This window comes from Schistocerca gregaria, chromosome 6, assembly GCF_023897955.1.
Source record: "Schistocerca gregaria isolate iqSchGreg1 chromosome 6, iqSchGreg1.2, whole genome shotgun sequence".
NCBI classification, from domain to species: domain Eukaryota; kingdom Metazoa; phylum Arthropoda; class Insecta; order Orthoptera; family Acrididae; genus Schistocerca; species Schistocerca gregaria.
In genome coordinates, this window is record NC_064925.1 from 241,492,708 (window position 1) to 241,520,014 (window position 27,307).

At 41.7% G+C, this 27,307-nt stretch overlaps 1 protein-coding gene across 1 annotated transcript in view; it reads right to left on the reverse strand.

Moving 5' to 3' along the window:
* Positions 1 to 6,931: 6,931 nt before the first annotated feature.
* LOC126278816 (uncharacterized) overlaps positions 6,932 to 27,307 on the reverse strand; it is a 222,331-nt gene continuing 201,955 nt past the window's right edge. The window contains exons 4-5 of the mRNA XM_049979089.1: positions 15,379 to 15,522; positions 6,932 to 7,249 (exon numbers count right to left, since the gene is read on the reverse strand). Coding sequence (XP_049835046.1) covers positions 7,172 to 7,249; positions 15,379 to 15,522 — 222 coding nt within the window. The 3' untranslated portion in view covers positions 6,932 to 7,171. The remainder of the gene's footprint in view (positions 7,250 to 15,378; positions 15,523 to 27,307) is intronic.

The window sequence follows — 27,307 nt, forward strand, 5'->3', positions numbered from 1 at the left end:
TATAATCCTGGTCTCCTTACACCTAAATTGCCTTTAGCAGAACCCAGCATCGCTTGTACTTGCTCTAGATAACGGAAACATATTTTATGTGGTGTTTATTGAATAATCTGCCGATTTTAAAGGACACAACATCAACAAAATGTAGAAAAAGCATACTCGTACAGTCCTCCGTTGCTTGTAGCTGAATTCGCTTATAATCTACTTATCAGAGTACCGGTTCTGGCCAAACACAGACCTAAGCTCTGCTAATAATCTCTCTCGATCTGAGATTACTCTATCTCTAAGAACGAGAGTCCTTAATACATCATTGCAATGATATGGCTGATTGCAGCTCGTAGCTCGTAGATATAGGTGATTGTGAATTGGTTTCCGAATCACAGTGTTATCCAAGGATTTGTGTTACTTTCTATCGGCCAAGACATCTAAAAATGGGAGGTCTTTATTTTTTTCCACTTCCATGGTGAAACAAATGCTCGAACTGAGGAAATTCAGGTGTTCCAGAAATGAAGGAAGCGTTGCTGTGCTGTCCCATGTGGCATCCCACAAAGCTACTGAAGTGGTAGGAGCGGGGAGGAAATGATAAGGTGCTAGGCCGAAATTACATTACAAATTTTGCTTAAAATAATTTATCACACAGAAACTAAACTTACATTAAAACTCGAAGTTTCACAGAATGAATAATACACGCTCCATACTTCAAATAACAATTTCTAATGACATCCTACTACAAATTGTAGACACTGACTATAGCTCACGATAACAAGTATAAAATGACAGATCCACTTGATACAGGAACCATGAGTTGAGCAAAGCAACTGTGCTTACGAGATATGGACGCAATACAATTACAATTTTTCTACCTGATCAAGTATCATGAACTTACAGCTATAATACAGATTTTTAAACTTCATAAAAGGCATTCTGCCGAAGTTCAATGCAGTGAACAGATTAAAAAGAAAAGAACACAACAGTAGTTACATAACTTACGAAATAACACTAATCACAGCTCTTTCAAAGAGGTACCTACCCGTAGGAGTCAAATAACTGTATTACAACTTAATCAATTAAACTAGACAGTTGAGAAAACAATAATGTCAGCTTGGAACTTATTGCAGATATATGTAACTAATAGCCCCCACACATAATTTGAATAGGGAAGTAATAATTACAACTAAATAACTTACATCCAATAACTACCGATTTAAAACTTAACAAACTGTGGCAAACTTTATTCCGTGTCCAAAATTTATTTAAATAAGCCAAACCACCAATGCGCATAGTCATGGGATGCCTACTCATGTTATGTCGAACTGTTTCAGAGCTATGCAGCCACAGGAAGTCTTAATTGTTTCTGGTCTGGTCTACCATCAACTGGCAAAATATCATTAATAAACGAGACATTAGATAATGTTGAATTGACAGGAAAGGTAAACATCAAACTGACAGGTGTTGAGCGATGGGCTTCATCGGCGCACAGTTTTCATAGCCAAAGGTCAGCCACCCTATCGACTAGTCTCACCAAGTCTGTGCACTGCAATGAAATATAATAAGTGCAGACTTCAGGTTGTGATTAACGTATTCTGCAAACGACGGCTGCGAATGGTACGGCGTCGTAGCTTCCTCGCGGGTGGCATTGCTGAAAAAAGCTTCCTGAATTCTCTCGACAAAAGTTGTTCAGCATTGTCACCCTCTCACACGCAGGAAGCTCCAAAGATAAAGAAAACTTTAAATTAATGCCGTGTGGTGGTGCTGGAAATACTCGATTTACTAGGAAACAACCACATAAATCGGCAAAAAGTGTCTGCAAGCACCAATAAGTGCCTATTTTCCTGGTTAATACGTGAAAGGTACCCACGTAATCAATGAAAATGTTTTCCATGCGGTGCTCCACTCTGTCTGAAATTAGGTCACCATTCTTGGAATTTGGATTAGGCTTAGCTCTGAAACATTCCTGTCATTTGCTGACCAACCGTGTAACATCCTTGTTTAAGGTTGGCCGTATTAAACGCTCTTTAATTTGTATAATAGTTTTAAAGGTACCCAGGTGCCCACCACAAAGAGACTCATGAAAATACTTAAATATAGCTGGAATTAAATAACAGAGTGAACAAATCTTATGCATTTCATCATACCGGGTTTTGTAAGATAAAGTTCCCTTGTACAGCAGCTAACCTGGAACCACCTCTCCTACCTCCAGTTGCCTTTTAATAACGCCCAACTAAGGATCATTGTCTTGCGTGACACCAAGATTATCACACAGCTCGGGGGCTTCTCCGAGGATAGCCCCAACACAGAATTCACTGAATACAACGGACGACAATTCCTCGCATTCCTCCTCAGGCTGAAACATGTGGCTAAGTGCATCGGGAACTTGGTTCTCTTTTTCCCCAATGTGCTGAACCTCAAAACGAAAAGCAGATATTTGAACTGGCCATATCGCTACTTTCACTGTCTGACGAGGATGTACCAACACCCAGGATATCGCTTGGGTCTCAGTTTGGAAGCAGTCGCCCTCCGTTTCTGGCTGTGGCGCCGCTGCGGCAATCGCAGCCTTGGTGTCTCCCTCTGGTGGAAAAGGGGAAAGGTTGCCTGTTCACGTGCATTTAATTTGGCTATGAGCTCGCCAGTCGGTCAGTTGGTCAGCCAGGTCAGTGTGCGGCGGTCAGTGTCTGTCTGTTGTCTGGAGTGCTAGTATGTGTTAGGCCGCCAGTCTGCTAGAGTTTGTTCAGACAATGGTCACTGTCGGTTGGGTCCATCGGTTGGTCGGTCGCGAACTGGGACACAAGATGACTTGTCCGTCTTGAGCGTCGGCGCATGTGAGGTCGCCATATCAGTCCAGTGGGCAGCGCCGTATAGCGAGGGGTAGTGTGGTTCGCGGCCGACACGAGAGCAACAGGAGCCAACCCACGACATCGGTCTGGTCGGTGCGAGCTGCGACGCCGCGAGGCGGGAGATCGGCGCGCCTTCCTGCGTCCGTTGAAGCGGCTCGCAACGGACGGTTAGGGAGAGCGATTTGGGGGTGCTGTGCCAGGTCTTCGCCAGACACCGCAGTTCACCGCAGTTAAGTGATTCGTGACATGTTGTTTCATTTACTTGTTAAATTCTACTTGTTTTCTTGGTCAGTCTCTCGTCCCCAGCTTTCTCGTTTGTCTCCCGTCCGCATTTGTTAGGCAGTTAGTGTCTGTCTGTCTGTCGGTCTGTCGGTCTGCCGTACGTTAATAGCCGCCCCTGTCATGTTTGTCGGATTCAGTGCTAACGAATTTATTGCTTGATGTGTAATGGACGAATTCCTGAAATATGTTTTTATCTTGCCTATCATTTTGAGAGGCGGTAGGTGTGTATGGTAGAGCATCTTTGGCCAACCTTTTATATTTTATGTAAGACTGCATTTCATGGGTTATTATTTAAATGGTCATTTTAGTATATAAAGTTGCCAACCTTCCACCGTAAGAGGTTTTCTTTTTTTTTTGGTTTAAAATGAAGTTGCATATTCGGTGGTAAGTTAGTCTTTTAATGTTAGTGTTTTGTACCATTTACATCCCTCCTACGGGGTGGATAGGTATGTGCTTGTGTGAGCTGTTTAAATTTTTAGTTTAAAGTAATCTGGTGTGTTGCAGCTTTGCACCAGTGTAGTCTTTCAGAGGTTGTTGTGAGCGGTCGTGACTACTGCCGTGTCAAAAGGGAGCGGCAAGGTTCTCAGCCCGAAAGCTCATACTGTCAAAAATTTGTTCTTTCTGGCTTTGAATAGATTGTAACTTGATATTTAGAGGATGCTTTATGATTATAGTTTTAAATCTGTTTAAAAAAAGGAAAAAGGGTTTTTAGGAATAAAAATTCAATTTGTTGAAAGAAATTTGGCTTGTTTTCATCAGTTACCCACTGGCAACTACTTACACGCTCACATAGTGTGATTAAATGTGTTAATGTTCTTGATGAATCGCTAGTAGATGAAGTAAATTCTTAGAAAAAGTTTTGAAAGTAAATTCACGCTTCACTGTCTATGTCCACAGGCAATACCTGCATTCGATGCATCAGTTTGCAATATGAATTGGTTATCATAATTCGAAACCCCCAAAACAGGCGCATTGGCTAGAGCAGTCTTTAGTATGTCAAATCAAAGCTGCTGCGTTGCTCCTGAAATAAATGCTTCGCTTTTCTGTCGCTGCTATTTAAGGGGGAGGGGGGCGACTAATCGTGCAAAATTCGGATTGAATTTGCGAAAAAAATCTCCAAGCCCACGGACTTGCAATACCTTTTTTACTTCTGGGAACTGGGAACATCCGTACTGTTAGTTGACGTTGCTGATCAGTACGCACTCCCTCAGCAGGAACTGTGTGACCCAGGAATGAAATCTTTGTGTGCACTAAATTAACTTTCGAGGCCATAACAGCAAGTCCAACCTCACGTAATTGCTGAAGAACCTGGGCAACACGAAACAAATGATCTTCAAGGTTACTACTATAGATAACATCATCGAGACAGGTGAACAGAGACTTAGACTTGAGAAGTCACAGTACTGCATCCAACAAACGGAAATGCCGAAGGGGACTTGGTTGCATCCGAAAAAATTCCAGTCTATAGTAAATGCAGTTATTGCTTAGATTCATCCCCGAAGGGATTTGGTGATATGCTTGGTTTATACCAAAGACGGAAAAATACTTAGCCCCAGAAAACCAAACAAAAAAATTATGCAGATCAGGAAGCAGAAGAGATTCGGGAACAATCTTTTGGTTGAGTATCATATAATCCAATACTTGCCGGTAGCCTTGCCCTTTGCGTTTCGCCACCAAAAACATTGGTGAGACATTGGGAAGTGTGAATTGTCCAATTACTCCTGCGAGCATTTTGTCTACAAGCTTCCTCAGTATCCTCGTTTTAGATGGAGGTAAACGATAGGAAATCTGACGGCCTGGCCACTTATTGGTCAACTCGATGGTGTAAAATGGCTCTGAGCACTTGGGACTCAACATCTATGGTCATCAGTCCCCTAGAACTTAGAACTACTTAAACATAACTAACCGAAGGACATCACACAACACCCAGTCATCACGAGGCAGAGAAAATCCCTGACTCCGCGGGAATCGAACCCGGGAACCCGGACTCGGGTAGCGAGAACGCTACCGCACGACCACGAGCTGCGGACTCGATGGTGTACCTAATCCTGTTGGTGACTCTCAAACGGCCCAGCAACACCTCTGGTAATCGCTACAATAATTAAATTCTCGTCGTTCTTTCCATATTTTATCAATTCTTCAATTTCAATATTTGTTCTTTCAACATTATTAGTTTAAGACATTGGAGTAGTCGTCCAGGAAGAGTTCTGGGACAGATAACAACCTTATATCAAGTTAAGTGAATTTCAGTGTTAGGTTACACATTTGTGCTAGTTATATTCAAGGGGAACCCTACTACTTCTCGAGTAATCACCGTCAATTGGTGGAGGTCACCAGCGGGAACCCCTATCCCCCACCCCACACCCTCCCTTACATCCCCCTTGCACCCAATAGAAAGGCTGGAAACTCATGGTAAAATAAGAATCGAGTTCTCCCCTCCCCTCACCTTTATTACTTTGTGAATCCTGCTGCTGGAACTTCCAAAACTCGAGGTATGATCTTCATAGAGAAAGGATGAAGTGCCAGCGAGGACCAGTCAACACTCTGAGGCGTAATAATAATAAGAATAGAAATTAAGTATCTGTAAATAATAACATTATGATTATTAATGCTGTTATTAATAAGTACATTAGATTATATTTAGATATCGTTATTTCGTCCAGCAGTGCACCCCATATTAGAATTGTTGGAAGAGGACACCCTCATACTATTCACAGCACTACCACAGCAGTCCTCAGGTGGTCTTCCTGATTTCTTGGACGGGTAGCATTCTACTATACTATACCACTGTAACAGCAGCACCACTGCTGTTCGAACCACCATAGTTCACTGATCCACAGCCAACTCCCATAATAGTACTGCTGTTTGCCAACACTTGTGACTCTGACCAGATTTATGTCCCTTAATATAGGTGTAGCACTCGATAGTGACCTTGGTGTGCTGACTGGAGTTGAAAACGTGCAATGTACTAGTGCCAAAGTGCAGTATTCACGGTACGAGTTTTAATACCTGTGCAGTATCATGGAGTTTATAGAGAGAAAGATGGCGAACGAACATGATCCTTCCTGTACTCGTACAGACGTTAATATGTATGGTAATAAAATCTCCATAGTTAGTATGTACACTGAAACAATGTTTGAGTTAACCTCACGGGATATGAGCACATACATAAAACGTTCCACTGCACTAAAACTGAATGACTTATATCGTGCATTATCGATCGTCATACATAGACTTCGCTGCTAGAGTCCATATGTAAGAGGGTTGCACTATGAGGTTATCGACTATCTGAGCAAATATACTGTAACTATGTACCAGTTAGAACAGTGTACCAATGCATGTATTCTCCTTGTGCTAAAGTGTGTAAATGTAGAACCTCTCGAATCTGTAGAGGCTGACGAATACCTGTGTATCTTATCCAGCCTATAGGACTGAATGCAGTACAGACAGAATTTAAGGCTTATAGTAGGCAGATTTTTTCAAGATGCTGTACTGCCACCGCTGGCATTGTGTCCAGTCTGATAGACCACCTGTGAGTGAGTGTTTAATATGCCTACATCGAGAGAGACAGGCCCACTGCTTACTGGGGCCTGATAAGCAGCTGCCCACGGGCACAGAGCTGTGCAATGTACAGACTGACACACAGTACGGAATAAGAGTTCGTGAATGGATGTAGACAGGCAGTGAGTAGTGTGTTTGATTCGTAAACATTACCATAATCCAACGTACTTGGTAAGCTGCAGTGTCCACTATTAAAAACAAAACGCTGAGTAAAAAAGTCATTAATTGTCCGTTGTACAGTTAATAGAAGTGCAGTTTAATAGGAGGATGCCATCAGCCTGGCATTATGCTTTCATATCACAATTTTTATAGCAGGTCTCATACATAGAAAGAAGCACATTATTTTTAAACACTTGAGGCTACAAGTGAAATCTGTGTGAAGAACCACAAAGTAATGGTATAAGCTATGTGAGAAACAAATAAAAGTCTACACCAATCAAACTACAGTGTGTTTCAGTAAGTTTCCTATAAATCTAAAAAAGCACTTTACAAATATTTCACGATGTCAGCCTCTCAAACACGGAATAGCCAGTAGCACGATCTTCATCTTCTTCTTGGAAACAATGGACCTCGATCTGAAGCATCATAACATATTCAGGAATGTACAGAAGGTCTGGGTTAAATCTTTTTTTCAGTACATTAAAGTGTGCAGTCACTGTTTTCCATTATTAAGAACATAATGGCTGATGCATCAGTAGACATAACTAGCTAATCCAAGTTAACAATTAGCAACATTGCACTAAAAAGTATCATTTCCTTGTTCATTCTGATGATGAATTGATAGTGTAGCCCAGCGTATTCGTCTTTTATACCACAAAACAAAGGCATTAATTCTTTTAAAAAGTTTCATCCATTCTTGCAAACAATGTAGATTATCAGCAGCCAAAAAATAGTTCAGCAAGTTGTGGGAGAACCAACAGAGTGTGAAGATGTTAAGGCACGTAACAGGTGAGGTGATGTTATCGCAGCAGCCACATGATGTGGTATTTATATCGGTTAATGAAACTTCCTGGCAGATTAAAACTGTGTCCCGAACCGAGACTCGAACTCGGGACCTTTGCCTTACGCGGGCAAATGCTCTACCAACTGAGTTACCCAAGTACGACTCACGCCACGTACTCACAGCTTTACTTCTGCCAGTACCTCGTCTCCTACCTTCCAAACTTAACAGAAGGTCTCCTGCGAACCTTGCAGAACTAGCACTCCTGAAAGAAAGGATATTGCGGAGACATCCTTTCAACTAAGGAAACAAATAGATAACAGTGTGTTTCTATTCACAGAGGAGGAAAAGTTTAAACTGAAAGTAATGAATCCTCGAATCCCCGAATTGCGGTCACAAATAAAGCTCCATAAAGTTGAAAAATCGATTCGCCCAATCGTTAATAACACCAGCAGCCCAAGTTATAAATTAAATAAAGAGCTAAATAACAGATTGAAGGCGGCATATACATATCGTCGGACTTTCAACACTAGCAACAGTTACGAATTTGCCGAGCAAATTAAAGACGTACTTATACTTCAGAATGCGTCATTAGCTTCATTGGATATCACCAATCTGTACACAAACATTCCCGTAAAAGAAACGATTGAGATCATTAAGGACAATCTTCTCACTCATGGTAAATTGGCACTGGGGGAAGTGATTGCACTAGTGGAAATGTAGGAACAAGTCTTGTTGTTCAATTACTTTACTTTCAATGGTAAAATTTATCAACAGAAAGACGGGCTGGCAATGGGGAACAGTTTAGCTGGGACGCTGGCTGACATATTTGTAAATCACTTAGAAAAAAATTCTTTGATGAAAATCCTAATATCGCTGAGAAAATTGTATATTACAGGAGATATGTTGACGACTCCATTTTATTATACAAAGGAGATAAAAATGATATCGAAAACTTAGCACAAAAAATGAGCTCTCAACACCCGAAAATTAGATTCACCATGGAATTTGAAGAAAACAACCATATAGATTACTTAGATTTAACACTAACAAAGAAAGATGGCAAGCATGAATTTAGCATATTCAGAAAACCTACGTGTACAGATCTCGTTATCAATGAGCGCTCTTGTCACCCACCGCAATACAAATGGGCATATTTTACTTCGATGGTACACAGGCTACTAAGATTGCCACTAAGCCAACAGGAAGTAGAAAAGGAGTTAAGTGTTTTAAAACAAGTGGCCGTAGCGAACGGATATCCGTGTAAGCAGGCGATGAATATTTATAGGAAGATAAAGAAGAGGCAAATGGAACAAATAAAAGGAAGTCAAGTAGCAGTTAAGAGGAACAACAAGAAAAAATATGTAGCTCTCACTTACAAAGGAAGAATTACAGATAAAATTGAAAGATGCTTTCGTAAATCCGACGTTAAAATAGGGTTTCGAACAAATAACACGTTAAAATTGAAGCTCCAGCACAGAATATGTAATAGTAGGAATAAATTTCAGGATTCAGGTGTATATAAGATCAAATGTAATGACTGCTGTAAACAATATATAGGGCAGACTGGTAGGAACTGTGAAACCAGATTCAGGGAGCACACCTACTCTGAAAACAAAACAGCTTTTGGGGCGCATATGGCTGCGACAAAGCACTTAGTCACAAACATTGAACACAATTTAGACATCCTGCATAGAGCTCATAAGGGACGGTTTCTTAACATTTTGGAAGAATTTGAAATATACACCCACAAAAATAAAGATCCGGATTTAATCCTCAACGAGCAAAGCGAATTCAATCATAACGCCTATTTTAGCATTTATGACGACCTACTAAGATGACAACTGTTGCGTGTGGAGATCCAGGCCGAGGGATGAGAGATGGTGCGCGGTGGAGAAGCCGGAGGACGCGTGCGGTGCCTGGCGTCGTTGACGGGGCCCTCCTGCGCGGCCCTCTTGCCCGCGGCGATGGCCATCAGTCGACTGAGCGGACCGCGGCACAACACCGAAATGGCGGGAAATACGGTAGCAGACCGTAGAGGAAAACAAGTTCATACCATAGATATATAAATTGCCCTATGTTTTTTAGATCGTATAAAAATGATAATTTTACAGTTTTTTCTATTAATGCTGACAAGTACAGATTTTAACCTTGACATCTACATATTTTAATTACGTATTTTTAATTTAAAAAAAGATCTACTGAATACAGTATGTGCAAATGGAATGTAACAAATGTACCAGACGCCACCTGTCGGTAATAGTGTTATAATTAATATAAATGACGTGCACTCTGCCAACCAATTTTATGTGACATAGCATGTGAAAATTGCTGGATTTGGACGGGTTACTCCTGTAACTGAAATATCAGGTACGCTCTGGTACATTTGATGTTGATTAGATAGGATGAAAAAGATTTGCTTCCGTGAAATAGTAAATTAGTATCATTATTTTTACAGATCTGAAGACGGTTCTGAATGAACCGAAACTGGTCATATGAATAAAAAAATTTGCAATCAAGACGGTTTTTAAGTAACATTATAGATTGCAGTGCATAAAAGCAGCTGGGGTGGATTAAATTAAGTCGGAACTCATCAAATACAGTGGAATGTCAGGTCTTAAATGGATACACAGGATAAATGAAATGGCCTGGGAGACGGGACAGATTCCATCAGACTGGACAAAAGCAGTAATCACATCAATCTTTAAACATGGAAACAGAAAAGATTGTAACAACTACAGAGGTATCTCTTTAATCAGCGTTGTTGGTAAAATCTTGTCAGGTATTGTTGAAAGGAAAGTGCGAGTATTAGTTGAGGACCAATTGGATGAAAATCAGTGAGGGTTTAGGCCTCTTAGAGGTTGTCAGGACCAGATCTTTAGCTTACGGCAAATAATGGAGAAGTGTTACGAGTGGAACAGGGAATTGTATCTATGCTTTATAGATCTAGAAAAGGCATATGACCGGGTTCCTAGGAGGAAGTTATTGTCTGTTCCACGAGATTATGGAATAGGAGGCAAACTTGTGCAAGCAATTAAAGCTCTTAACATGAATAGTCAGGCAGTAGTTAGAGTTGACAGTAAATTGAGTTCATGGTTCAGAGTAGTTTCAGGGGTAAGACAAGGCTGCAACCTGTCTCCACTGTTGTTCATATTATTTATGGATCATATGTTGAAAACAATAAACTGTCTGGGTGAGATTAAGATATGTGAACACAAAATAAGCAGTCTTGCATATGTGGATGACTTAGTTGTGATGGCAGATTCGATTGAAAGTTTGCAGAGTAATATTTCAGAGCTAGATCAGAAATGTAAGGACTGTGGTATGAAGATTAGCATCTCCAAAACGAAAGTAATGTCAGTGGGAAAGAAATATAAACGTATTGAGTGCCAAATAGGAGGAACAATGTTAGGACAGGTGGACGGTTTCAAGTACTTAGGATGCATATTCTCACAGGAAGGCAACATAGTGAAAGAACTGGAAGCGAGGTGTAGCAAAGGTACTGCAGTGAGCGCTCAGCTACGATCTACTCTCTTCTGCAAGAAGGCAGTCAGTACCAAGGCTAAGTTATCTGTGCGCCTTTCAATTTTTCGACCAACTTTGTTGTATGGGAGCGAAAGCTGGGTGGATTCAGGTTACCTTATCAACAAGGTTGAGGTTACGGATATGAAAGTAGCTAGGATGATTGCAGGTACTAGTAGATGGGAACAATGGCAGGAGGGTGCCCACAATGAGGAAATCAAAGAAAAACTGGGAATGAACTCTATAGATGTAGCAGTCAGGGCGATCAGGCTTAGATGGTGAGGTCATGTTACACGCATGGGAGAAGCAAGGTTACCCAAGTGACTCATGGGTTCAGCAGTGGAGGGTAGGAGGAGTCGGGGCAGACCAAGGAGAAGGTACCGGGATTCGATTAAGAATGATTTTGAAGTAATAGGTTTAACATCAGAAGAGGCACCAATGTTAGCACTGAATAGGGGATCATGGAGGAATTTTATAAGGGGGCTATGCTCCAGACTGAACGCTGAAAGGCATAATCAGTCTTAAATGATGATGATGATTATGACCAATAAATGATATTGTCTTTTCCTTAAAAATGTATATTTTTATTTATTCACATCCTTCTACACCTCTTACACGAAAGTATTCATTATATAGCGTGGTCCATTTATTCTGTGCCAAATATCTCACGAAATAAGCATCAAACGAAAAAACTACAAAGAACGAAACTCGTCTAGCTTGAAGGGAGGAACCAGATGGCGCTATGGTTGGCCCGCTAGATGGCGCTGCCATAGATCAAACGGAGGTCAACTGCGTTTTTTTAAAATAGGAACGCCCATTTTTTATAACATATTCGTGTAGCACGTAAATAAATATGAACGTTTTAGTTGGACCACTTTTTTCGCTTTGTGATAGATGGCGCTGTAATAGTCACAAACGTATAAGTACGTGGTATCACGTAACATTCCGCCAGTGCGCACAGTATTTGCTTCCTCATACATTACCCGTGTTATAATGGACCGTTTACCAATTGCGGAAAATGTCGATATCGTGTTGATGTATGGCTATTGTGATCAAAATGCCCAATGAGCGTGTGCTATGTATGCTGCTCGGTATCCTGGACGACATCATCCAAGTGTCCACACCGTTCGCCGGATAGTTACGTTATTTAAGGAAACAGGAAGTGTTCAGCCACATGTGAAACGTCAACCAGGACCTGCAACAAATGATTATGCCCAAGTAGATGTTTTAGCTGCTGTCACGGCTAATCCGCACATCAGTAGCAGACAAATTGCGCGAGAATCGGGAATCTCAGAAACGTCGGTGTTGAGAATGCTACATCAACATCGATTGCACCGGTACCATATTTCTGTGCACCAGGAATTGCATGGCGACGACTTTGAACGTCGTGTACAGTTCTGCCACTGGGCACAAAAGAAATTACGGGACGATGACAGATATTTTGCACGCGTTCTATTTAGCGACGAAGCGTCATTCACCATCAGAGGTAACGTAAACCGGCATAATATGCACTATTGGGCAAAAGAAAATCCACGATGGCTGCGACAAGTCGAACATCAGCGACCTTGGCAGGTTAACGTATGGTGCGGCCTTATGAAAGGAAGGATAATTGGCCCCCATTTTATCGATGGCAAAAGAAATGGTGCAATGGATGCTGATTTCCTACGTAATGTTCTACCGATGTTACTACAAGATGTTTCACTGCATGACAGAATGGCGATATACTTCCAACGTGATGGATGTCCGGCACCTAGGTCGCGTGCGGTTGAAACGGTATTGAATAGCATATTTCATGGCAGGTGGATTGGTCGTCGAAGCACCGTACCATGACCTGCACGTTCACCGGATCTGACGTCCCAGGAGTTCTGTCTGTGGAGAAAGTTGAAGGATATTTGCTTCCATGATCCACCGACAACACCGAACAACATGCGTCAGCACATTGTCAATGCATATGCGAACATTACGGAGGCGAACGACTCGCTGTTGAGAGGAATGTCGTTACAAGTATTGCGAAATGCATTGAGGTTGACCGACATCATTTTGAGCGTTTATTGCGTTAATGTGGTATTAACAGGTAATCACGCTGTAACAGCATGCATTCTCAGAAATGATAAGTTCACAAAGGTACATGAATCACATTTGAACAACCGAAATAAAATGTTCAAACATACCTACGTGCTGTATTTTAATTAAAAAAATACCTGTTACCAACTGTTCGTCTAAAATTGTGAGCCATATGTTTGTGACTATTGCAGCGCCATCTATTACAAAGCGAAAAAAGTGGTCCAACTAAAACATTCATATTTCTTTACGTTCTACACGAATATGTAATAAAAATGGGGTTTCTATTAAAAAAAAAAACCGCAGTTGATATCCGTTTGAGCTATGACAGTGCCATCTAGCGGGCCAATCATAGCGCCATCTGGTTTCCCCCTTCAAGCTAGACGAGTTTCGTTCTTTGTAGTTTTTTCGTTTGACGCTTATTTCGTGAGATATTTTGCCCGGTCACTATCAATGGACCACCCTGTATACTACCTGTACAGCTGACTGAGGCTCCCATGATGAAAGTGAGTCAACCAAGCAGCTGTCCGAATGCTAGCACTCTACTGTAAATGGTCTGAGTGAAGCGACAGTAGTGGAGAACATCGTCAGTACTCGTCCATTGTTGCCAGTGCAATCATTGCATTGTCTTTAAACAAATATTGTCCACTCTCATTGTAAATGCCCTGCACATCCATGATGATGTTAACACTTTGATGTGCCATCGTGAAATATAATTTTAGAGGCCTGCTCAACACATTTCTGGAAGTGCCGCCTGCCCACAGCCGCCTTTATCCAAGTGCCATGTGGGCAAATGGCGAAACATTTAATACTGAAGTACACATCTCATCTGGAAAGCGAACTTTCTTCATCATCACAGCGACGTCTATGTCACAATCCTTTTTATATACAGATGAATCTAATGACATCACAGCACGTCATGGCAAATGCCTGCACTGAGCTGCTGCAGTTCCCGCCGGCACAGAATCACTATGACAGTGGTGGTCCCGTCTCTCCAGGTAGTCTCCAGCAGCGTCAACAGTGTTCTGCAGGTAACAGCCCCTTCACGGCGGCAGTCGTATATCTCCATCTTGCCTGTGGATCGATCTTCTACCGTTAATGGGGAGCCCTGCAGAAGAACGTTCATCACCAGATGCGCTGCAGCCCGTTTCGAAAATGATACGGCGCACCCTATCATTAAAATACAAGAGCACTGGCGTGATATCGCCACCATTAACTGGGAGCCACAAGGCGTCGGAAAAAAAATTGTTCTCTTGATAACCGGATGCGTTGATTTCCATCACTGCTCACTTGATGGTCCACCACGCAATCCATGATAATGGCGGACAGGCACTGGTTCACCTGCTCTTATGTATGCGGTTTCCAACTTGTGTACACAGCGAGAAGGATATTCGATTCCTATGGGGTGAAGTAAGCAATGGAATGCAGCTGTCACTTTAACCCTTAACCCTCGTGGTCGGAAATTATAACACTAAATGAGTAGCGGAGTCCTAGGGAGTCTCAAAAAAAATCTGAAGCTAAGGATATTAAAAAATATTCTTCTCTACGAAACCTGTAAAATACGCACATTAAAAGAGGTAATATTTAGGCTTGTAGATTTGCAATGGATTGAACACACAATTTTTTGTAACACTGTAAACAAATGGCTTTTCTGCGTGGAAACACGTAAAAAAAGTTTTTCTTTTTAACTCTGGGTCACATATAGAACAATGCTTCCTCTGACTAGATGCAGAAGTCCCGATCATCTGCTGATATCTCAGGTACAGCTAATAAAACAGCAAACTTTTATGCTGGATTTACTAGGTGAAAAAAATTCGTGGCCAGTTCTTTCTGTTGGAAGGTTAATTCAGATACTTCGCTGTTAGACTTGAAGACAGTGATTAATAGCAAATGGCCCAATTAATCATTTATTTCAGTGGAATTTGTTTCCCTCTGGTCTGTTCCATTCTGACTGCCTGGCTTATTACGAATTTCCTGAATTTTAAAATTTGCATAGCGCACAACTATATCTTGCATATTTTGTGAGAAGATTTTCTGCCATGTTTCAAAGGTCACAGCTTTGGTAAAGCTCTCCCGAAAACTTCAATAAACTGTGGGATGGTGTTTTTACATTTCGGGTTGGTTCGATAGCAGCAAATTCATATGCAGTTTCCTCATAGAAACAGTTTTTAGTTGACTCACCTGTGTTCCTATCGTTTTTACTTTCAGTAAGCTGCATCTCATCGTTGTCATCAGATTCGTCGTCAAATAGTTCACCCGCTGTTTCGTGATCACTTGGAATTGTGATCTCGGTGATAATGTAGCTCTCGCAATCGCCATCTCGGTCTGAAAACTCAGCATCACATTCCTTAATTCATGTTAGTGGACATTCTTCAAAGTTACGATTTATAGGGTTTACTTGTTTTGGGTCTTCGAACATATTCAATAAACTGAAAATACACTGAAGTGCCAAAGAAACTGGTATAGTCATGCGTATTCAAATACAGAGGTTCGTAAACATGCAGAATCCAGCGTTACAGTCGGCAACGCCTATATAAGACAGTTAGTGTCTGGCGCAGTTGTTAGATCGGTTACTGCTGCTACAATGGCAGGTTATCAAGTTTTAAGTGAGTTTGAGTGTGGTGTTGTAGTGTGTAGACACAGCATCGCCGAGGTAGTGATGAAGTGGGGATTTTCACGCACGACAATTTCACAAGTCTACCGTGAATATGAGGAATCCGGTAAAATATCGAATCTCCGACATCGCTGCGGCCGGAAAAAGATCCTGCAAGACCGGGACCAATGACGACTGAAGAGAATCGCTCAACGTGAAAGAAGCCCAACTCTTCGCAAACTGCTGCAGATTTCAATGCTAGGCCATCAACAAGTGTCAGCGTGGAACCATTTGACGAAACACCATCGATATGTATTTCAGAGCTGAAGGTCCACTAGTGTACCATTGATGAATGCACTACACAAAGCTTTACGCCTCGCTTGGGCCCGTCAGCACCGACATTTGACTGTTGACTGGAAACATATTGCCTGGTAGGACAACTTTCGTTTCAAATTGTATCGAGCGGATGGAGACAACCTCATGAATCCATGGACCCTAAATGTGAACAGGGAATAGATGAAGTGATATGGGGCCCCTGGTATGTCTAGATACGACTCTGATAGGTGATACGTAAGTAAGGATCCTGTCTGATCACCTGCACCCATTCATGTCCATTGTGCATTCCGACAGACTTGGGCAATTCCAGTAGGACAATGCGACATCCCACATGTTCAGAATTGCTATAGGTGGCTCCAGCAAGACTCTCCTGAGTTTAAACACTTCCGCTGGCTACCAAACTCCCTAGACATGAAGATTATTGAGCATATCTGGGATTCCTTGCAGCATGCTATTCGGAAGAGTTGAGTGCATGTCACGTCGTGTTGGGTCACGAATGATAAGACAACATGATTTAATACTCCTGCCATATTGCCACATACTGGCGAGCATTCAGCCTCTCTTCAACAATGACCAAATCCGTCCTGTGGTCATATTCAATATCCTCCCACTCCTAGACAACAGGCGCTGGAGAGGTGTGTATCTCGAGAGTCGCTGCTTCCTGAGACCGTCCACCAGGTCGTCTACAGAGCCATTGGCATTGATCTGACAGCTTCAAACAAGCGAAACTCATCGCTGAGCGCCGTGGAATGCCACTCAGTGTCCCAGTAGTCTTTCGCTCTATACATGCATGATAACTCAGATCACAACCGAGCTTCCAGTAATCTGTTCCCGACGGTTCGTGGTGATCCTCTTCCTGCAACCTCTTCTAGGTATTCATATGTTGTCATCCATATATTCTTCAGAACCAGTAGAACAATCCTACAATCTTTTGGTGATGTAGTCTTTCTGGAAGGACCTGTGCCTACTCTTCTTGCCACACTGAACTGCATGTGCGATGTGTCGGTCTCGTGCTCCCATACTCTCACACCAATAATTCAGCCTTTCGCAAAGTCTGAAGTATGGCAATAAGCTGCAGCCGCTCCTCTAGAAATGCCCTGTTGAGATCTCCATCTGAAAAGTTTCAGTATCGTAGACACACCAAATAGCCATCATGTACCAGTGATATTCTTCATCTCTAGGAATGACCTCACGTAACACATCCCACAGGACTCTAAATACAGGACTATCGGTTTGGTAGCGTTTGGTCACGGTATTAATTCTCTTCAGTGTAGTGACTCGCTCTATTATCCACCATCGTATTCATAACTATTCAAACACTTGTCACATCATGCACTATAGTTATTGTTACCCAAAAGTCTCTAATATGTTACTTCACTTATATTTACTATTTCAGGCCTCTTTCTTCAGATTTTTTCGATTCTTATTTACAGAACTGTGGCCTTTTCCGTCATTCTCTTGCTAATTCCTACTTGAGTAGTACCCATCAGCAGATGGCAAAAGTTTAGAAACGCAGGTGATATTGTGAGATTACCTTAATGAAATAGATTGTCGGGTAGATTCACATGTATTTATTTAACATAGAATATATACCAGACTTGAAACAGAACTAAAATCCAGTAACAGAGCAAGGCGGTGCAATGATAAGACTGTAGATTCTCTAATGGTTTGAGGCAAAACCAGACTTCCCTCAGTGGCATGCAGTGATCATGTAGATAGGTTAAACACTGAATATTATATTTATGTTATTATATTATTAATTAATAATTATAATTATAGTAACTGATAATATTAATACTATAATTTTAAGTAAAAAATAGTAAATCAAACGACAGGCTCATCTTGATAACACTCACACTTGAAAATATTTTAAACTAAAAAAATAAATACTGAAGAAGATTGAAATAACAGAAGACAATAGTTTAAAAAGAAAGAATCAGTATTAAAATAATTAGATCTAATACCAATTTATACATTCTAAGACAAATAAAAAGAAAGAATCAGTATTAAAATAATTAGATCTAATACCAATTTATACATTCTAAGACAAAAAAAGACGCACCACGAAGGAACTGTCCGAAATGGACAGCAATCTGTACATATGATGTTCATGTACAGACCAATAAATAGTTACAGATTTAGAAAGATTGGCTACCAGTGTTGCCTCAGATAGAAGAAAACTATCAAATGCCTTCACTGTGTATTGTCCTTTTGCCTTCTGCTCTGTACCGATTGGGAGCGCAGACTCACCAGTAACCCCTTTTCTCCCTCTGCCACCTATGTCAGGACACGACAATACCACCGTGCTGTAAGGGTGCCGCAGATGAAAAAGAGATCCTGCAATAAAAAAATGACATCGCAGACCATTAGTCCTAGTTATCGGGCCGTGGGGAGCGACTGTCTGGTTGGTATCGCACAACTGTCCGGAGAATCTTCACACACGTCTTCAGCCTGAAATTACACTGATTGGTGTGTATGTCAAAGTATTCTGGCATAAATATTTCAGAAAGAAAATCCCAGTCTGCACACGACGAGAGTTTCTACTGCTTGTCCTCTTGTTTGCCAAACACTCCTTTCGCTAACAAGGTCGCCAGATCACTTCCCAACTGAGAACGTTTGGAGCATTATAGACAGGGCCCTCTAACCATCAAGAGTTTTTGACGATGTAACGCTCCTGTTGGATAGAGTTTTGTGCGATATGCTTCAGGAGGATATCCGACAACTCCATCAATCAATGACCAGGCGAGTAACTACTTGCATAAAGGTCATAGGTGAACCAATGTGTTAGTGACTTTCCCAATTTGTGAAGTTGTTTAACAGAATTTGTTTTTGCATCGTGTCCACGAAACATCAACTCTTGTTTTCCCAGAAAATGCACTGCATTAATAAGTCTTTTAAGGATGTCCCTGTTACGTGTAAATGTATTTCTTCTTTAATCTGCACATCAAATATAGTTTCTGTTTTATTTTTCCCGAAAGCAACTATATCTACAGACGACAGTAGGCGATTAAGAGGCAGCGTGTGCTCGGTTATCGACTTCAGTAAATTTTCCAAATGTGTGTACCCAGTTTAGGTCCAGCTAGTATTTCTATCCTTTCAGTACAACAGACAATACGAGCAAAACACAGCATTTAGGTCACCACTGCCCGCTAGCCAGTCATATCTGGGTGTACATTACACTGAAAATACCTAGTGAATTCCCTGTTTTTCGAAACAGTTTGGACATTTCTGCTGTTGGCCATCAATATTTGATCATTTCCTTGATTCACAAAAAGAATGCACAGAAAACGGCTTGGACAAAAACTCATTTGTAGTACATGTAGACTTGTTCTGTGTTATATTACTGGATGCTGTCTGGGAGCTTCACACACTTTCATACACGTTTCACAAACCCGTAAACCGAACAAAACAATACCGTTCTGTTTTTAATACGCTCCGTAATTCTGTATTGTATGTCCACCTGAAGGCAGCTTCTGTTGTGAGACAAAAGCATGCATTCGCCCCGACTACAGAGGTGCGCGCTCAGGACTCTGGCTCCTAGTAAACATTTTTTATTGCTAGTTACAGCTTTCAACAAATTATCATTATTTTAATTTTTTGGGAAAAGTCGTTGTATGTTGCAACCTTCAAATTGCAACGAATAAATACTTCTGCTTTTAGCACATCGACACTCAGTTTGTTTCTAGCGCCAGACCACAAATGACTCATGTGAGTCGAGACTCTTTGCACATCGGTATTGCTGCGTGCAACAGCCATTATCCGTTTGATATTATTTTCTATGTTTGGCGTTTCTTCTCCACTTAAAAACGTTTCCCACGAGAACGAGTTTTGTGGCCATAGAAACTTGAGTCAGTAATTGTTCCAAAGTTTGATTTAGTATACAAATCTCTTCGTATGACCTATCCTCATCAACGTCTTCTCCAAACCCAAGACCTTCAATGCTTGTGGATATTTTCACATGTGGGAGCTACTTTTCCTACAACCATATAAACGCAAATGTTAAAAGGAGAGTCACACCACTTTTTGACATAATCATCGGCTCTATGCTACGTTACGAGAGCTTAATTCTTGAATTTATTTCGCTCTACTCCATTTAATTTTAACATTTCTTCGTTAGCTTTCGCTCCAAAGAAACAATCGTTCTTAAATGCTACAGTAACCTCTTTTAATTTGATCATAATATTACCTAGTTCTACAAGATTTATGTATTCAGATTACAGAACGTTAATAAGTTTCCTTAATAAATTTAATAAGCGATATTCAAAATAAATGTAGCTCTCGTGCAATGTACTGTATTCATTAACTACAAAAGACCAACTAAGCGCTCACTCTCATCCTTCTGGGGGAAAAACATTTTGACCGTTTTCAAGTTGGGCAAAAACCTTTCCACAGCTGACAGTAAAGGTGCCCAAGTAACTGTTATGTGGCGAAACATGGCTAAGAGAGAGACAGTGATCAATTAAGTCGACGTATGCAGCTCGCGCCGTTTGGCAACGGTGCACCAAGTATTTATTTACATGAATTTGCAAATCGGTAAATAAATAAGTGATATGTATGGGATTCTAAAAATACCGAACCATTCATACTTCGATACCGGACACCGAAACGGCTCTGAAATATCGAACAGTTCGGTAAAAAACCGAACACTTGGCAGCCAAGCGGGGGACATATCTGGAAAGTTATGATTTATTTATTATGGTTTTCACAATCTTTCTTTCATCCACCCTGCCTATGTGTTCGTTCCTTTCAGCTTTTTCGTTCGTACCCACTCATTAATGGAATCCACTTTATATCCCATTCCAATGCTTTCACTTGTCTTTCTATCTTCCCGGTAATCCTTCTCAGAATTTTCATTTTATTTGTTTCCATAAGCCTCTTTGTTTCTGATGATTCCGCTCTTGTCTCAGCTGTATATGTTTATTTCTTAATCGAAAAAAGTTTTCTCTCGCAGGCGGAAATGATAGATCTATTAGTTAACTAATGACAGCAAATCACGACAAGGAAAGGTTAACGAATATGTATTGTAAGTACAACACGTTGTCTTTTCTAACTACGGGTTACTAAATATAAACGCTGTGGAACATGTGCTATTACTTCATCTCGTGCTTGAAGCTCACTCTCTCAAAAAGTCGTGACATAGTGTGTGTTAGAAAGCACAGTTTACGTACACAACAGACACATGAAAAAGCGAAATCAATAATATAATTATGACAAACTGGAGCAAAATACGAGCTGTCCTTCAAATGACAGCCAGCCACATGAACATCAGTAAGTCTACGGAGAAAATGAATGAGCCCATTGTGATGGTAACACTTGACCGAAACATGTTTGGTGTTAAAAAAAAAGATTAGGAGTTTCTACAAATTATATATGAGTGACATAGCCGGCCGGGGTGGCCGAGCTGTTTTAGGCACTACAGTCTGGAACCACGCGACCGCTACCGTCGCAGGTTCGAATCCTGCCTCGAGCATGGATGTGTGTGATGTCCTTAGGTTAGTTAGGTTTAATTAGTTCTAAGTTCTAGGGGACTGATGACCTTAGAAGTTAAGTCCCATAGTGATCAGAGCCATTTGAACCATTTGAGTGACAAAATTTGTTACATATGATGCTTCTGGAAGAAAACGCTTTGTATTCCCCTGTATCGTTTACAAGGTCTTAAAAGCGACGGTAGTGGAAAAGCCAACGAATTAGTCATCTTGCAGGATAGGTGACACCATGAAAATCGAAGAGAAACTGATGATTCTAGCTAAACATTCATAAAGCGGATTAGAAAAAAAAAAAAAATGGTTCAAATGGCTCTGAGCACTATGGGACTCAACTGCTGTGGTCATCAGTCCCCTAGAACTTAGAACTACTTAAACCTAATTAATCTAAAGACATCACACACATCCATGCCCGAGGCAGGATTCGAACGTACGACCGTAGCAGTCGCACGGTTCCGGACTGCGCGCCTAGAACCGCGAGACCAACGCGGCCGGCTAAAGCGGATTAGAGCTTAGCGCCCCGTTTGCGTCTACGTCCTTAGGGGCGCAGTACTGTTCTGGATTATAGCTGGATGTGTAAGCAAATCAGTCGTGTCCTTTGCAAAGGAACCACCCACGTATTTTCCCTTTACCACGTTGGGAAACCTGAATCTAGATGGTCACACGCAAGAGGCCAAAAGTGATTTCAGTTTCTTAAACAACGTACCAATATGTTCGACGACATTCCTCCCACAGAAAAAGTAAGTGTCGATCTGACTGTGATTTCTTTCTCTGTCTTGTTAGCGGCCATCACAGAGCAGCAGTACGCTTCTCCACACTTCCGTCTGCCTTTCTCATCATTGCCTCAAGAGGGTATAGGAGCAGGAAAGAGATTAAGACGAGAATACAGTCTCGCCTTTTTGTAATTCTCGCTTGTGAAATAGGTAAATTCCTCTAAGTGTTCTGACTCATCTCCTCCAGTTATCAGTCTTGGAGACTCAGGTCCTCTTTCAGCGCTGCAGACCATCTTCATCTTATTTATTCTCATACCATAATGGTTACAGAAAATCATCACCATCTGCTGAGAATGTTCTCTAGATCTTATTTCGACTTCGTATCCACAGAGATAACATACATCTCTTCTGTATACATCTACATCTACGCGATTATGCAATTTACACTTAAGTGCCTGGTAGAGGGTTAATTATTTCTTTTCTGTTCCACTCTCGAATACCGCGTGGGAAAAACGAACACTTAAATTTTTCCGTGCGACCTCTGACGCTTCTTGTTTTATCGCGATAACCATTTCACCCAATGTAGGTGGGCGACAACAAAGTATTTAAGCACTTGCAGGAGGAAGTTGGTGATGGGAATTTCGTGGAAAGATCTCGCCGCAACGGAAAACGCCTTTCCTCTAGTGATTGCCACCCCAACCCGGGTATCCTATCCGTGACTCTTTCTCCCATTCTTTCAGGATAACACAAAGCGAGCTACCCTTCTTTAAACTTTTTCGGTGTCCTCCTTCAATCCAGTCTGATACGGATACCACACCGCACAGCAATACTGCGGGAGACATCCGGCAAACGTAGTGTAGGAAGTCTCTTTTGTAGACCTACTGCGTCTCCCAAGTGCTCTGCTTTCCATGCAAGATTGTCGTTTCTATTTACGTTATTAGTAACTGTAATCCCTAGCTGAATTGACAAACTTTAGATCTGCGTGTTTTATTATGGAACCGAAATTTGATGGATTTCTTTTAAAACTGTGGGTACTGAAAACCCTGAATAGTCAAGATCGCAAATATAATGTTATTGCTTACTAGTTTCAGCTTATCGACACGTTGTCTTCAGATCTTAAAAAGATTTCTGTAGTCTCCATTTTCCCGACTTGGCATATTTATCTTATTATCTGACATGGTCAAAAATGGAGATGAGTAATCTGTTCTGCTGAAGTTATGTTTCTCTGAATCTACAGCTTTAACACAACAGCTCGCGTGTCTCCAAATTTGACCATGTAAAGTAATAGAATTACTTTTAGTACTCATTTAGTTGATCACACACTGTTCATTATTCAGGGTCAATTGCCACTTTTTGTTCCATACAGATATTTTATCTTTATCACTTTGCACTTGATTTGATCTTCTGGAAGCTTTACTAGACGGTAAATGACAGCCTCATCTGAAAACAATCTAAAAGGGCTGCTCAGATAATCTTCTAAATCGTTTACATAGATTAGGAACGCAGAGGGCCCATAACACTTGCTTGGGTAACGCCAGATATCACTTAATGTTTTTATCGATATCTTTCCGTCAGTTCGTATGAACTGTCACCTTTCTAACGTGAAATCACGAATCCAGTCATAGAACTGAGATGATAGTCGATAGGTAGGCAATTCGTTTAGAAGTCACTTGTGAGAAACGGTTTCAAAAGCCTTCTGCAAATCTGAGCATTAACTTTGGTCTCCAGCACAGTTATTTTGCGAACTTTTTCTATCGCTTGCCAGCTGTGAGCATTTAATATAAGAGAGAAAATAGCACAGCGTTTTCTCACGTCTCGTATATAACAGCTATGTACATTTACTTTACATTCGGTTTCTTCAACTTGTGTGAATACCACTTACCAAACAACATTACTAAAGGCGTTTCCCATGTTTACGGCGGTTACACAGGTTGTTTGACTTCCCTCTGTTTGTTTTTCAGAAAGGAGCCAGCATCGTAATTCTTGTTTCTAATTCGTTCTTTAATCCATGCTGATGTTCACTGACTGTAGGAATTAACTAGATTTGAACTCGTCCCACACTCTGTGGCTTAGTGCACTTAGATGATTATTCATATATAGTAAGCCTTTCTTCTAATTTAGTTAAAATTGGGAAAAAGACTGTTCTTTAGTGCGGAGTACAAATCGACACCCTCACGAGATACAATATGATACAATACAGCATTACCGGTCTAGAATATACATATGTATATATGATATAGAATTGCTATTTCATGTGCGAGAGAATTCATTGACACTAAGGTCAATGAAACGCCGTTCATTTCATATTCCTCTGCAGAATTTTGTTTCCTTCTGTGTCTTTGGTAATTTTTTCCTTTCATATGGCATCCATGGCTTTAATTGAAAGAAATTTCACGTCCACTACCGAAAACTTTCTGTTGGCCTCCTTTAGTGCTTCAGTCCTGTCTTGGGGAACAAATCCATGTTTGAAGTGTTTTTCTTTTGTATTTTCAGACAAAACAAAACTTTGTTATATTCAATATATGTATAGCCAGGTTCAAGTACCTTACGACCTGTTGTGTCAATTTGCTGATTTTGGCTAAAGATTTACAAGAGGTATTTCGCAATATTGCCTATTTAAATACACTCCTGGAAATTGAAATAAGAACACCGTGAATTCATTGTCCCAGGAAGTGGAAACTTTATTGACACATTCCTGGGGTCAGATACATCACATGATCACACTGACAGAACCACAGGCACATAGACACAGGCAACAGAGCATGCACAATGTCGGCACTAGTACAGTGTATATCCACCTTTCGCAGCAATGCAGGCTGCTATTCTCCCATGGAGACGATCGTAGAGATGCTGGATGTAGTCCTGTGGAACGGCTTGCCATGCCATTTCCACCTGGCGCCTCAGTTGGACCAGCGTTCGTGCTGGACGTGCAGACCGCTTGAGACGACGCTTCATCCAGTCCCAAACATGCTCAATGGGGGACAGATCCGGAGATCTTGCTGGCCAGGGTAGTTGACTTACACCTTCTAGAGCACGTTGGGTGGCACGGGATACATGCGGACGTGCATTGTTCTGTTGGAACAGCAAGTTCCCTTGCCGGTCTAGGAATAGTAGAACGATGGGTTCGATGACGGTTTGGATGTACCGTGCACTATTCAGTGTCCCCTCGACGATCACCAGAGGTGTAGGAGATCGCTCCCCACACCATGATGCCGGGTGTTGGCCCTGTGTGCCTCGGTCGTATGCAGTCCTGATTGTGGCGCTCACCTGCACGGCGCCAAACACGCATACGACCATCATTGGCACCAAGGCAGAAGCGACTCTCATCGCTGAAGACGACATGTCTCCATTCGTCCCTCCATTCACGCCTGTCGCGACACCACTGGAGGCGGGCTGCACGAAGTTGGGGCGTGAGCGGAAGACGGCCTAACGGTGTGCGGGACCGTTGCCCAGCTTCATGGTGACGGTTGCGAATGGTCCTCGCCGATACCCCAGGAGCAACAGTGTCCCTAATTTGCTGGGAAGTGGCGGTGCGGTCCCCTACGGCGCTGCGTAGGATCCTACGGTCTTGGCGTGCATCCGTGCGTCGCTGCGGTCCGGTCCCAGGTCGACGGGCACGTGCACCTTCCGCCGACCACTGGCGACAACATCGATGTACTGTGGAGACCTCACGCCCCACGTGTTGAGCAATTCGGCGGTACGTCCACCCGGCCTCCCGCATGCCCACATACGCCCTCTCTCAAAGTCCGTCAACTGCACATACGGTTCACGTCCACGCTGTCGCGGCATGCTACCAGTGTTAAAGACTGCGATGGAGCTCCGTATGCCACTGCAAACTGGCTGACACTGACGGCGGCGGTGCACAAATGCTGCGCAGCTAGCGCCATTCGACGGCCAACAGCGCGGTTCCTGGTGTGTCCGCTGTGCCGTGCGTGTGATCATTACTTGTACAGCCCTCTCGCAGTGTCCGGAGCAAGTATGGTGGGTCTGACACACCGGTGTCAATGTGTTCTTTTTTCCATTTCCAGGAGTGTATATACCTTGTTAACATAGACTGTGGTTTTCCCGGTTTCTTGTGTGTTTTGTTTCATGGACCTGACAACAAGAGCGATTCATTTCAACAGATTATGACGATATGTAATGCCTGGTGACTGATACACACTGGATTCCGCAATAATTTTTACTGATCTAAAGATTTTCTTGTCAATGATCTGAAACTAGTAATCAATACAGAACTTTTAGCGATTTTGGCATAGTATTTTTACCCACACATTTTAACACGACAGATCGCCTGTCTTCCGATTTGATATTGTTAATTAACAACGTAAATTCCTGTATACGTCATCATGCTCCCTATTTGCTTACGAGTATTTGTTGCTAATAGGTCAAGTATGTCTTCGCAACCATTTACACTTCGAGTGGGCTCCTGAATTAACTGTTCAAAACAATTGGATAAATCATGTAATTCACTTTCTAACCATGGTTTGTACTTCCCGCCCGATCTGAACATGTATTTCCGCCAATATATCGAGAGTAGATTGATGTTAACACAAACTGTAGTTGTTTGAGTAGGGTACCTCTTTGAAATGATTTCTTTGAACTGTTCAGCAACTGAATCATCTGAGTCAGGGAGTCAGTTAAAAGACCCAATTATTAATTAATTCTGGTTGTCAAGTAGATCTCTATCCATACTAGCACACATATCTGTCTACTCCAATTTCGCTACAAGATAAACTACTTCTAACAGCGACAAACACGCCACCACTATCTGTGTTTAACCTATCCTTTCTGAACACCATTAAACAGTGTGCAAAAATTTCAGCTGATCTTACCTCCAGCCTTAGCCAACGTTCAGAACATGTAACGATTTGAGCTGCAGTGCTTTCTAGTTGCGCTTGGAGCTCTGGTTCATTCTCAACACAACTGCGATAATTTATATCTACGGTGCTGATTGCTGCTATGTTTATCCTCTTCCTGTGTACGTC